General features: G+C 39.7%; 1 protein-coding gene across 1 annotated transcript; it reads left to right on the plus strand.

Annotated features, from left to right (window-relative positions):
* The first annotated feature begins 2,140 nt into the window (after positions 1-2,140).
* NDUFC2 (NADH:ubiquinone oxidoreductase subunit C2) lies at positions 2,141-11,039 on the plus strand. The gene is made up of 3 exons (XM_016433232.2): positions 2,141-2,543; positions 8,246-8,389; positions 10,863-11,039. Exons 1-3 carry the CDS (start codon positions 2,378-2,380, stop codon positions 10,910-10,912), a joined length of 360 nt encoding a protein of 119 aa, XP_016288718.2. The 5' UTR covers positions 2,141-2,377; the 3' UTR covers positions 10,913-11,039.
* The last annotated feature ends 2,957 nt before the right edge of the window (positions 11,040-13,996 follow it).

Genomic DNA, 13,996 nt, shown 5'->3' on the forward strand with positions numbered 1-13,996 from the left:
GGGACACCCCCTATGTAATCTCCCCAGAGTCAGGAAGTATGCTCCCTCATCAGAATTCTAAAATCATTGCATTTATCAGAGTTCTGAAGTCTTTCAAAGTAATTTTCTTTTATGCTATTGTCTGTTTTCTCATTTTATAGATAAAGTAAAAATTCCAGAGGGGAAGTGATTCACTTTGGTCTAAGACCAGGTTTCCAGTCTCCAAGGTCAGAGCCCTTCCCACCACAACTAATTCTCTCTATATTTTCAGAAAGAAATTGATAAGCTGAAAAATACTCTGAGATGACCACCTGAATAATTATAATCATAGCTAACACGTATACAATGCTTACTATGTGCCAGGCACTGCACGAAGCACTTTACAATTATCTTTTCATTTATCCTTAGAGCAATCCTAGGAGGAATTAAGTTTAACAAAGTAAGAACAAAATTGACCTCTTTTGTCGCCTTCTAAATATCTTTTTTTTGTTTTCTTTATTTAAAAATTTTAATTGTTTCATCAATGTTCTTTTTTAGTCGTTCTTTGTCACTAGTCACTAACTTACCCCCCCATCCCATTAAACAAATAAGAATAGTTAAGCAAATAATCCCCAAGTCAAGCTAGTATTATCCCTGTTTTATAGATGAAGAAAGAGAGGAAGGGCTTAAGATACTGTTAGTAAGTGTCTGAAGTTGAATTTGAACTCAGGTCTTCCTGACTCTGGATAGAGCATCCACTGTGCCACTAGCTGCTAAATAATGAGACTTTGAGGTCTTGTCATAAGAGAAGCAGTTAAGAGAATGGAAAATATTATGCTTGGAAAAGAGGCTTTGGGGATTTCTAATAAGCTGTTTTCAAGCATTTAAAGTGCTGTCACATGGAAAAAAGATTCCACTTTGTTCTATTTATCTCAGGAGAAGGAAGTAGGAGCAGGGGCTGCAGTCAGATAGATAGAGGCTTGATGTCTGGGGAAATGTCTTTACTTTGGGAGCTGTCCAAAAGCAGATGGCCACCCTGGGTGGCAGTAAGGTCACAAAGGGAGCTGTCCAAAGTAGAAGGTTAGGGCTTCCGCCTTCCTTAAAAGGTCTTCCACCAAAGTCTAGGCATCCCCTTGTTTGTTGAGCATTTTGCAGAGCGGATCTTGCTCAGCCCTAAATTGGACCAGATGTCCTCTCCGGTCTTTTCCCCTTCTGACATTGGGATTCATTCTTTGAATGAGCCCTGAATTAGGGACTGGAGGGATTAGAGTATGGTGATAAAAGGCTTTGTTTAGACAGAACAAGTCTTCTGTTCTTCTCTCTCTATGGAAATGTTCATGTTTGCTTGTTAGTAATAATTGTCTAGTTGATTAGTTACCCCAATGGGGGTTTTCTTAGTAAAGATTCTGGAGTATTTTGCCATTTCTTTTTCCGGTTCATTTTACAGATGAGGAAACTGAGGTCAACAGAATTAAATTACTTGTCAAGTATTACACAGTTCAGTATTTGAAAACATATTTGAACTTAGCTCTCTTGAATCCAGGACCAGCACGCTTATCCACTCTGCCATCTAACTGCCCAATTGTTAGCAGTTAAATTCTAATTAAATGTTTTTTTTTAATTCATAAATGTTTTTGGTTGAAATGTTTAACTGTTTATTCAGCACACATTAATGACAGAGCACGGAGGTAGCACAGTGGATAGAGTGACAGCCCTGGAATAGGAAGGACCTGGGTTCAAATCTAGATTCAAACACTTCCTAGCTGGATGACCTGGACAAGTCACTCAACCCTGGTCGCCTCCCTCTTAACATTACTGTTTTCAGATTGTGACTGAGAGAAAGAGTTTAAAAAAGAAAGATAAATGGATAGTCATTACAGTTAATGGTAACTCACAATTCTAATAATTCTTTTAAAGTTTACAAAAGGGAGGGGGACGGTGTTGCTAGGTGACTCAGTGGATTGAAAGCCAGCTTAGAGATGAAAGGTCCTGATTCAATTTTGGCATCATATACTTCCTAGCTGTGTGACCCTGGACAAGTCACCTAACCCCCATTGTTTAGCCCTTACTGCTCTTCTGCCTTAAAAGCAATAAACAGTCCTGATTCTAAAACGGAAGGTAAAAGGTTAACAAAAAGGGGAGAGGGGAGATAAAGAGTCCTGACTTTACCTGGTCTTATCCCAACTCTGATGGGCTGCCTTCAGCAGGCTTCCCGTTGCCCCTGGTCTCAGGAAAACCACGTGTTCTTTTCCCTGCTGACCAGAGAGGGATGAGAGGGGGAGGGGGAAGCGTTTAGAACGGCGGAACCTTTGTGCAGCGGTCCCGGACGTTGCGTGGCCGGGAGGGACGCCTTTGCTCGGCGCACAACGCGGTGTCCTTCACCTCTGCCGGAGGAGGAGGTGGCGTCCGCGGCAGCAAAATGAGCGTGAGGCCCAACTCCATCCCGCTGAAGTTCCTGCCCGATGAGGCCCGGAGCCTACCGCCGCCGAAGTTATCGGACCCGCGGATCCTCTACTCGGGCTTCATGGGCTACTGCGCTGGACTGTTGGATAACCTGATCCATCGTCGGCCGGTGATGACAGCTGGTGAGGAAGAGTGGGGAGGAAGGGGGGCGGGACGCCCTAGGTACGAGCCTGGAGTCCTGCGGCGCGTGCCCTGCGTAGGGAACCTGCGTAGGGATGGGAAACTGAGGGGTATGCAAGAAGGCTTGTGTGAGAGCGGGGAAGGGCGAAAATGCTTTGGAAGCCCGGCTTGGTCCTTTCTTTTGGACTCAGAGGCTCTGAGTTCTAGTCCACTCTCTTTCGCTGTGACTTTGAGCGAGTCACTTCCCTCCAGTTTTCCTTCATGAGAGGCAGCCCCTGCATAGTGAATATGGAAGGGGTTCTGGACTGGGAGTTGAGACTCCACATTTGGTTTTGCCACTAATGGGAACTGCCACAATTGGGAAAGTCACTTCTCTCAGGGCTTTCGTGTTCCTGTCATAACCTCATCTTGTTATTTTTCATTTGTTTTCAGTGACTATTTGTGACCCCATTTGGGATTTTCTTGACAAAGATATTGGACTGGTTGGCCATTTACTTTTCTAGCTTATTTTGCAGATAAGGAAATTGAGGCCAACGATTAAGTGATTTGTTCAGGGTCGAGGAAGTAGTCTAAGGTTGGATTTGAACTCAGCTCCTCCTGACTTAAGGCTTCGTGCTTTATCCACTGTGCCACCTAGCTGCTGTTAACCAGGGCAGCCCTACAGTCTTAGGATTCCAGGCTTCTTAGACCTTATTCCCCTCCAGGATTCTATGATCCAGCTAGATGAGTCTGCTTGTTGTTCCTCACATGATCTAGTAAAGGAGACTGAAGGAGTCAGACAGATAGTAGGATAATTAGGAGAGAATATTATCACTAATAACTAGAGAAGAGAGAAATATCTAGGAGAAGAGGATCAGATACTTGCAGAAAGAACAATGAAAATTGAGAAAAGGTCATTAGATTTGGCCCCAAAATCATATGGAACCTTGAAAAGGGCACTTTCCAGTGAATAATAAGGTTAGAAGCCAAGCTTCTTAGGACTTAAAAAAGAGAAAGAGAAGAGGAAGTGGAGGTACATAGTGTAGAGGACTTTCTCAAGGAGTTTAGCCAAAGAGAAATGGGACAGATAGTTGGATGAAATAAAGGTTTTTAAAGATGTGGGAGACATAAGTTCATTTTTAGTCACTGGGCAAGGACACACTATATATCTCTTGGACATAAAAGATTGAGGATGATAGTTGAAGCAAAATGCTGGGGGGGAAATGGAGAAGAAGAGATCAGGGATACTTGCAGAAGATTTTCCCTTCACAAGAAAAAGAGTCTCTTCATCTGACATATAAATGAAGGATAGAGTGAAGGGAAACACCTGAGTGATACATGAGGAGAAGTGGAAACAGGGAACTCTCAAAGAATGGCATCATTTTTTTTTGTTTTGTTTTAAGTTTAAGAATGGGGGGTAGAGGTGGAGACTGGTAAGGATGAAGCTGTGGGAGACTTGGAGAGAATAATCATTGTAGAGAGTGAATTAATAAGTAATATGATCCTATTCCATCCCATCTCCCCTAGCAGATTGCCCCTTCTATCATCTCCACTCTCTTACTTATCTTTGTATTAAGTTTTATTTTATTTTTCCCCAATTACATGTAAAAGCAGTTTTCCAACTTATTTTGAAGAATGAGTCTCAAATTCTCTCTCGCTCTCCTTCCCTCCTGTCCAACCCTCCATTCCCCTTCAGATGGTAAGCAATTCATATAGATTTTACATCTATATGTAATAAGCAATCATGTAGTACATTTTTCCATATTAATCATTTTGTGGAAGGAAACTCAAATAGAAAAGAAATGAAGTCTTACTTATTTTTAATCTCTTCCTCCTGACTACTTTCCCACTGCATACAAACATTTCCATGTCTCCCCTGTTTTCCAAAAAAACCCAATCTCACTTGATCTTTCCATTCCCACTACTGAATCATACCTGCTTTTTGTAGCTAAACTCCTTGGAAGGTTATCAAAAATAAGTGCCTCTATGAATCATGTAACCATGGAAACATTCTAAAAATAAATAAATAAAATTTTAAAAGAAATAAAATAGGTGCCCCCATTTCTTCTCTTCTCACTCTCTTAACTACCTAAAATCTGGCTTCTAATCTTTCCATTCAATCAAAAATTGCTCTTTCCAAAATTACCAATAATTTCTCAATATTTGTAGTTTAAAATGACAAAAATGTATAATTGTAATATATAACTGTATTTAATAAATCAAAAACTAATAATTTAACTTACCCGCTTAGTGACTTCTTTGTTCACCTGTCAGTCGGTTTCTGGTCTTGATATTACTTAACTTGTGTGGGGTGCTGTGAACTAAGAAAAGGGAAGGGGAGGGGGAATTCTTTACCTAACCTGCCTATTAGTGACTTTTTTGTTGCTGAATTTCATTGGCTAAATCTTCAATTGAAGGTTGGTATTTTGTACGCTTCAAGCCCAAGTAAGTGCTACTAACTTCATCTGTCAGTCTGTTTCTTTTGTTGGTTTTGATATTATTTAACGCTGAGAATAAGGTTTCACAGAAGTACGTAGAGAGAAAAATTGTGAATAAAGTCATTGCTATAGTTCTCAGGGTGCTAAAAGTTCCAGGCACTCCTCCATTGAACATGGTCTGGAGCCCTGCCCAGTCTTCTGTAGGCCCAGCCCCACCCTCCCTGCCCCTCCCCAGCCGGCTGGCCCAAGGGTGCCACTACTACCCGCATGAACCCCAGCCACCTGCCACTGGCCCCCTGCTCCATTGCCACGACTGCGGGTTTGTGGCTCCTGGGCCCTGAGGTGCGCTGAGCCCACATGAGGCCATCTGTCATCAAAAATGACTGCACATGTCAGTACTGACATGCGTGTCATAGGTTCGCCATTCTAGCTCTAGGTTTTCAGGATATTCCTCTTCCCTGGTTCTCCCACCTATCTGACTGCTCTTCATTCTATTTTGCTGGATCCTCATCTGATCATATTTTCTTACCACAGGTGTCCCACAGGGCTCTATCCTAGGACCTCTTCTCTTGTCCCCTTTATACTGTTTCACTTGGTGTCCTCATCAGTACCATAGATTCATTTATCTTTATATTGATAATTCACAAATTCTATCCAGCCCTAACTTCTCTGCTGATCTCCAACTGCCTATTAGACATCTTGAACTGGATGTACCCTAGGACATTCTAAACTCATCATATCTAAAACTGAGCTCATTATCTGTCTCCCAAATCTTCCTCCCTTCCAGACTTTCCCATTACTGTCAAGGACACTATTATCTTCCCGGCCATTCTCACAAACTAGGTGTCATCTCAAACTCCTTGAATCTGTCTCATAGACATCTTTCTCCCCCCATCTTCCCCTCCCCTTTGCCTCCCCACCATTCCCAATCTGTTGCCAAAGCTGTTGATTTATTTTACTTTTGCCAGATATGCCCTTATCTCTTCTCTGATACTGCTACCACTCTGTTGCAGAACCAGATAATTTTGTCTAGGCCACCACAATAGTTGGTGGGTCTGTAGAAGTCTTTTTTTTTTTAAACCCTTACCTTCCGTCTTGGAGTCGATACTATGTATTGGCTCCAAGGCAGAAGAGTGGTAAGGGCTAGGCAATAGGGGTCAAGCCCAGGGTCATACAGCTGGGAAGTGTCTGAGGTCAGATTTGAACCTAGGACCTCCCATCTCTAGGCCTGACTCTCAATCCACTGAGCTACCCAGCTGCCCCCGGGTCTGTAGAAGTCTTAAATTTAACATGTCCAAAACTCCTTATCTTTTCCCCAAAACCCTCCCCTCTTCTTAACTTTCCTATTACTGTCAAGGGCACCATCATTTTCCCAGTCACGTAGGCTCAGAACCTAGATGTAATCCTCAGTTCCTAACTGTAAACCTTAAAATTTCTTAGACTTATGAATGTTGGAAATTTCACCATTGGGAAATTTCATACTTGGAAAAAATTTCCTACTGATAGTAAGAACTCTATTGGAATGTGAAAAACCTTAGCATGGGAGGGTCCTTCTCCTCCCTACTTAAGACTACTTTAGGACAGAAACCTTTTGCTAAACAATGGAAAGGGCTTTGACCTATGCTTAAGCATAGAACAGGAAGTTCTTTGAGTCATGATTGATTTTAGAATTGATATAATAGAGATACTTGGAATGACAAAACCAGGTCTTGGGGGAACCTACAATCTCCACCCTACTCAGAGTAACAGGATTTAGGAAGGGCTGTAGCAAAGGATCAAGATTTAATTATTTGAGAATATGACCTACAACAGACATGTGCAAAGGAAACAGACCTCTGGGCGGTCCTGGGTTAAGCTAGAGCCACCATTGGCACAGGGGAGACATCTACAGTGATTGGTAGATGTGAGAACTGAGGGGAGGGGACTTAGATGGTTTCCTTAAAGATAGCCGGGTCTGAGGAGAGAAGGGGGAAGGTTTTGCTCTGAGCGAGGTGGCTCTGAAGGAGGACTGAGGAGGTTGCTCTGTGGGAGGACCAGGAGAGAAGGCTGGCTCTGAAGGAGGAGAATTCTCTGGAAACATTTCTTGAAAGGAGGCTCTCTTGAAGGTGGAGCCTGAGGTTGGCATGAGAAGCCTTACCTAGAGAGATCTTGGGTGAGTGATAAAACCAACTGACTGATTTATTCATTCTTATTCCTTTCTTACTTTCTCTCTTTTGCTATTGATTAATCAGTGTATTATAAATTAAATTTCTCTATAAAACCCAGTTGGCTTGGGCATATTCATAAATTGGGAATATATTCCCTGGCAACCATCTTATATTTATATAAAACCAAGACACAGTAGAAAACATATTTCAGCGGTCATAATTGATATATATATTTCCCTTGCTCCCAAACATTTTAATTATCACATAACTCTCCCCAACTCCTCCCCAATATCTAATGTGTTGCCAAATCCTATCAAGTCTACCTTTGGAATATCTCTAGTATATATCTTCTCTGAACTCACTACCACCAAGACAAGTCTTTTAGTTCACAGGTGCATGACCCAAAACAATATTGAGAACAACTTGAACCAAATTAAAATGAAATTGGGAAATATTTGGATATTTAGTGAAATACTAGAAAACAAATAATATTAACATATGATTTTCTAAGTCAATATGCAGCCTGCAGAGATTTTTATGTACAACTGAGTAGCCCATGTTTCTACTTGAGTTTGACAACATAACTGTAGTAGGTTCCCTATTGCCTCTAAGGTCAAATATGAAATCTTGTCTTTGGTTTTTAAAACCCTTCATCACCTGACCCCTTTCTGCCTTTCCAGTCTTCTTACACCTTACTTCAACAGATCCTTATTTCCTCAGAAAAAAAATTCGTGGAATCTGAGATGTGAACAGATTAGACCTTAAACCTCTAAAATTAGAAGTGACTTTAGGGATCATTTTAATCTGTCTTTTTCATTTGAAGATAGGAAACTGAAGCCTTCAAATGAAAAATTATTTGCCCAAGCTGGGTTACACAGATAAATATTGACGCAGGAGCTGAAACCAGGCCTCCATTTGTGTGTTTTTTCTCTATGCCAATCATCTTTAGATCTCCTACAGTGCCTTGTACAGCAAATGCCCAGTAATAGAATGAGTGAATGGAGATATTTTTATTTAAATGCTTTTAGAATAATGGAGGGAAATGACTGCTATTTGCATGATATCTAAGTGCAATTTTTTTCCCCATCACAAAATGTGATTTCCATTTATCTTTTGGTTTTGATTTTTCATGAATTTCAGGTTTGCATCGCCAACTTCTATATGTCACTTCATTTTATTTTGTGGGCTATTACCTTATTAAACGCCAAGACTTTAAGTATGCTGAAAGGGACCGTGACATGCGTCAATATATGAAACTGCATCCAGAAGATTATAAAGAAGAAGGTAGGTATTTCCCTGAAATCATGTATTATTTAATACTTAATATATAACTATGCATGCAAATATGTAATGTGAAAAATATGAGTTATCACAAGTCATAGAAATAAAGTCCTTTAGTTCTATCCTAATTACAGTATTTGAGCAGTTTTCAAAAGAATTAGTCTAAACAGTCATGTGAAAGATTGTTCCATATCACTACTAAGAAAAATGTGTATTAATTGACAGATTACATTTCATATTCCGTTTATTAGCAAAGATGACAAAAAAGCAAGGACAATCCTGGGGTCAAACCTTAGCTCCCTGAATCAGTCAGATCTTGGGGACAATTTCCTTACTCTTTAGGGAAAAACTGTTGGTAAGACCTTAACTTACATATTGCTCCTGTCAAAGTGGAAAATGGGATACTGAGACTGGGCTCCCTGGGAATGTGGGTTTTATTTTTGCTTGATTATTTACATTGCTTGATTATTAATTTTTGCCCAAAATAAATATTGCTTAAATGTCCTTCCTAGCCTGAGCTTACCAGCATGCTTATAAAGCAATTTAGATCCTATTTAACCCCAGAAGTTCCCAGAATTATATTGATCTCTGAGAGCTCAGAGTCATTTTGGGAAATGGCCTAAAATATGACAACAGCCCTGTGTAGTAAGTAATGCAAGTAAATAGTATTCCCATTTTATAGATGAGGAAACAGGTCCAGGTTAAGTTTCTACCATAAGTCACATAGTTTATAGGTGATAGAGCAAAAGTATAACCCAGATCTCTTAGATATACAGTCTAGAGTATTAACTTTGTTTTTAAACAAATACATCATATTTTTTATTTAGATAAAAATGTCAGTCTTTTTAAAAACATTATTTCTGGGGGCAGCTAGGTGACTCAGTGCATTAAGAGTCAGGCCTAGAGACAAGAGGTCCTGGATTCAAATGTGGTCTCAAATACTTCCTAGTTATGTGACCCTGAGCAAGTTACTTAACCCCCCAGTGCCTAGCCCTTAACACTCTTCTGCCTTGGAACCAATATACAGTATTGATTCTAAGATAAGAGGTAAACATTTTTTAAAAATAATTTCTAAGCTCAACATATTAAATAAACTGAAAAAATAGTATTCATTATGTAATTCCCTTTATATTTCTCTGCCTTAGTGTGTCTAAAGTCCTTTTACTTCCACTTTCTTTTCTTTTCATTTCCATCATGTTTAATGGTGCTATAGTTATCCATTACATTGATGTTCTGTAATTTGCTCTGCCATTCCCCATTCTTAGATGTGTAGGTGTTTCAGTTCTTCACTGGTTATATCACTAAAAACGACTTCATTTGCAGGCATTTAAGTCAGTGTTAGAACTAGAAGAGATTTCAGTTATCACCTGCTTTGGTCATCTCTACTTTTTTTAACTACTGCTTTTTGTTTTTATATCTCATTTCTTTCTCGACCTATTCCTCTCATCTATTGAGCATTTCCTTATTTAAAAAGGGGGGAGGCAGGAAAATCCCCACAAAACCACCTAAATATATACTGACAGTATACAGAATATCCTACACATATAGTCCCCCCCTAAACTGTGTGAAGGAAATGAATATGCATTTCCTTAACTCTTTTCTGGAGCTATTTGATAATTAGAATTCCACAGCATTTAGTTTTGTTGTTCTTTCCATTTGTGTTATTGTAATGAATGATTGTATATCTTGTTTTCCTGATTCTAATCAGTTCATAAGTTATACAATATTTCACTGAATTCTTCATGTTTGTCCATTGTGCTTATGTAATAACATCCCATCTCATTCATGTGCCACAATCTGGGTAGCTATTGGTCAGTTAGATGTAGCCCTTCTCTTTTCAGACGAAGGAACTCAAGTCCCACAGAGCTAAAGTAACTTCCTCAAGATCCCATCACTACTAGGCAGTGATGCAGCCTGGTGTGGATCCAGGTTTGGGTGTTGCTTTTTTTCCATTACATCTTTATAATAGATTTACAAGAATAGAATAAGATCAGTGGGTTTCAAGAAAGCTAAAGCATCAGTTTAAAATCGGATCCAAATATTATGTCTTACCATGGTTCTGGCAGCTGATGGTTGTGAGCCATTTATTTTGGAAACAGAGCTCCAAGTCATTTGATGTTCCTGGCTTTGTGGGATTAGTGCTCCTTTTTCTCTTCCCCTCTGTCTTCCACCCAGGAGCACTGCTGTCCTTCTGATATCCTCACCACTCCTTCACCCTCACACTCTCAATCAACCCAGTACTCTGAATGAAGAAAAAAAATCACTTTTGAATTCATAAATGAAGCTGTATGTATATTTTAGGGAAGCAACAGCAAAGTCTTTCTAACCAATTACCTTGGAAAATTTTTGAGACTGGAAAAGTAGTGACATTTTAAAATAAGGTGTATTCATTTCAATAGTAAATATGTTCAGAGAAAATTTAAACTAGAAGCTAATGAAATATTAAAAATATTCATAATATCCTTTTCTTTTGTAGAAAAGAAAACTTATGCTGAAATTTTTGAAGAGTTTTATCCAGTTCGCTGAAACTTTTCACACTGGCTACTTTATTTCTTCACCAAGAGCTATTGTTGATAAACTCAATGTGATGTATTTCTACATATTCATATGTAATGAAAAATTTATGGTCTTATAATTAAATGAGTGACATGAATACAAGGACTCTTTCAGTCATCTCCCGTCTCACATGTGCTGGGCCTTGGTATATAAGAGCAAAGTATGGAAGTAAGATATTGGCCATAACTATGTTTTGGTTACAAAAGTCACCTTGCAAGATTCCAAGTATCTTTCTTTTTCTGGAACCTGATCTTGAAGGACATCCTTAAGAGTTACATAGGCTTAACTGCACCTGTGTTGTAAAAGGGACATGTTTTACACTCTGACCATGCACTGATATGAGGCAAGTTACAGGGAGATAGATCAGGGTCACCCCTAAGACACTGTCAGTCAGTCAGTCAGCCTTTTTTTTTAAGTGCTTACTATGTACCAGACATTTTGCTAAACATTGGGGATGAAAAGCAAAAATAGGTGTTACCTTCAGGGAGCCCCCATTCTAATGAAGGAGACAATGTACAAATTTTGGAAGGTAATCTAGGACAGCACTAGGAGAGGAGTAGTGTAGAACTGGCAGCAGCCTAAAGAAGGTAGGATTTGAGCTGATTCCTGAAGGAAACTAGGGAAGTGGTGGCGGGAGGATAGAGGGTGGTAGTGGGGGTGTATTTCAAGCATAGAGGACAGGCAGTGAAAAGGCATATAAATGGGAAGAGTATCATAGGTGGAATGGTGAATGGAGCAGTATAGCTATCTAATTTACTGAGTGGATGGAGAGTATGTTTTAAGAAAAGAGCAAAGAAAAAGAGAAGCCAGTTTGTGAATGACTGTAAAAGCCAAAAAAGCATTCACAAAGCATTTTATCATGAGAGTAATTGGGAATTTTGGAGTTTTGAGTTGTGTGGGGGCAGTGACATGCTCCGCCTCATGCTTTAGGAAAATCACTTTATCAACTGAGGGGAAGATGGATTGGAATGGGGAGATTTGGCAAGGAGACCAACCAAAAGCTGTTGCAGCAGTCCCAATATGAGACAGTGAGGGCCTTCACCATGGTGGTTAGTGTGTGAGTGAAGAGAAGGATCTCTACAATAGGATATGAGGATAGAAATGGAAAGACCTGATGACACACTGGATATGTGGGATGAGTAAAAATAAAAATTCAAGGTTGATTTAAGGTTTGGGTTTTGGAGACTGAAAAGATGGTGGTGAAAATATTTAGAATAGCCACTATGGCAAATGGGATAGCAAATCAATTTTGGTGGTCTAAAAGGATTGGCTTCCTGCATTGAGTATCCAATGCAGATTATGTAATCAATTTGTGATAGGCCAAGTCAGCATAGTTCCGTGATATTCTCCAGCTCCATTCAGCCTTGATGGGAGTAATCCAGAGCTGGGCCTTAACAGAGTGTGATCTGTGATAGGACAAGGAAGCAAGGAATCTGAATTTTAAGAATAGTATTGAGTTGAACTGATTCCTCAAGTGGTTAAGATAGACCAAGATAGTGGCCAGTGCAGAGATATGCGAGAAAAGTGAGTGGAGACTTCGGAGATCACAGTGAAGATGTGGGACACGGTTAGGGATCATAAGACATAGGGAAAGATAGACTGACAGATTATGATCAAAGTAACTTTAAGTTCGTGAACACTGAAGGTGGAACTCTTATGGGTAATGAATGGCAAGATCAAGGGTATGCACATCTAACTCCACATAGCCAAAGTGGAGCAGCGAACTGGGAAGTCAGTATATTTAAAGGAGAGTTATTATATATGTTGAAGTCCCTTAATAGGAAGACAGGAGTTGTGGAACTCAAGGAGGAAGGAAGGAAAATGTCCTAGAGAATGGACAAATTACAGCAGCTAAGATCTAGATTTACAAGATACCATCTGAATCTTTGTGGTGGAGTCAGGGATACATAGTGATAACAAACAAGATTTGGGAACATTTCCTTCATTGGTTAGGAAGACTTGACTGCCAGAAAGTAAAGGACATTGTCATAACAATATAGAACCGCTCTGTTCCTTCTAAAAGTTACAGACTAACTTTTAATAATTGTTGGAGCAAAACTTCCTCAATTGGGTAAAGGCCAGGGATTTTTGTGGAATGATTGATTTATGCATCATTACTTCACATTATTCAAGGGCTTGTGGTTTGAAAGGTGTTCTGTTCAAAGAAGAGATGAGAAATAAGGGAAATACAACAGGAGGATGCTTTCACAGGATTATTGGGCTGACTTTCCCAGCGATCTACATTTATATGGAATTGGTTTAATTATGGATGTGCTATATACTTCCCTATATACATATATATGCTATGTACAGTTGGCAGCTGCTGGCATTTTATCTTTGCATGATGAATTGCCAATTTCAGTCTCTTGGTGTTAGTCATGCCTGACTCTTTGTGACCCCATTTGGGGTTTTATTGGCAAAGATAACTGGTGTGGTTTACCAGTTCCTTCTCCAGTTCATTTTATAGATGAGGAAACAGGCCAACGGGGTCAAATGATTTGCCCAGGGTCTTAACGGCTACTTAAATGTCTGAAGTCATATTTGAACTCGTCTTCCTGACTTCTGGCCCAGAGCTCTATTTACTGAACCACCTTGATGCTTCTTTTGCTAATAGTTTATTTTTTGGTTTACATTTTTTTAGGTGCCCATCTTTTATTCAGATTAAAGGATCCTTCCTAGAATTATTCTAGGTATAAAAATTCCAAAAATGAATAGGGTATGCAAACAAAAAGCTGGTAGTATCTTTCTCAGGAAGGGCAGGAGTACTTGGTGCTGCCCCCCTCTTATGTCACAAGATCTCACTTCTATAAACCAGGCATAGTAGAAATGATAGGCAGTTATGGCTTATTACCACCAGTGCCAGGAAATTCCAGAGTTCTCTGGCAAAACTAACAGACATCAGCATTGTCAAGACAAGAAAGCCTGTACCTTTTCAAGACTTAGAGATCAAAGCTACAGTTAAACCCAGGTCTTAAAACCTTCATTAAATACCAAAGCTAGCTCACACAAAAGTGGTTAACCAAGACCCCTTCGAGCTAAATTCACTTAAATGCA

This window comes from Monodelphis domestica, chromosome 4 (genome assembly GCF_027887165.1).
Source record: "Monodelphis domestica isolate mMonDom1 chromosome 4, mMonDom1.pri, whole genome shotgun sequence".
NCBI classification, from domain to species: Eukaryota; Metazoa; Chordata; class Mammalia; order Didelphimorphia; family Didelphidae; genus Monodelphis; species Monodelphis domestica.

Bases quoted from the DNA above. Each gene is read 5' to 3' on its own strand.
- NDUFC2 (XM_016433232.2), top strand. From the start codon at position 2,378: ATGAGCGTGAGGCCCAACTCCATCCCGCTGAAGTTCCTGCCCGATGAG. The intron at 2,544-8,245 runs GTGAGGAAGAGT...CATGAATTTCAG, and splicing joins TCGGCCGGTGATGACAGCTG to GTTTGCATCGCCAACTTCTA. The intron at 8,390-10,862 runs GTAGGTATTTCC...TTTCTTTTGTAG, and splicing joins AGAAGATTATAAAGAAGAAG to AAAAGAAAACTTATGCTGAA.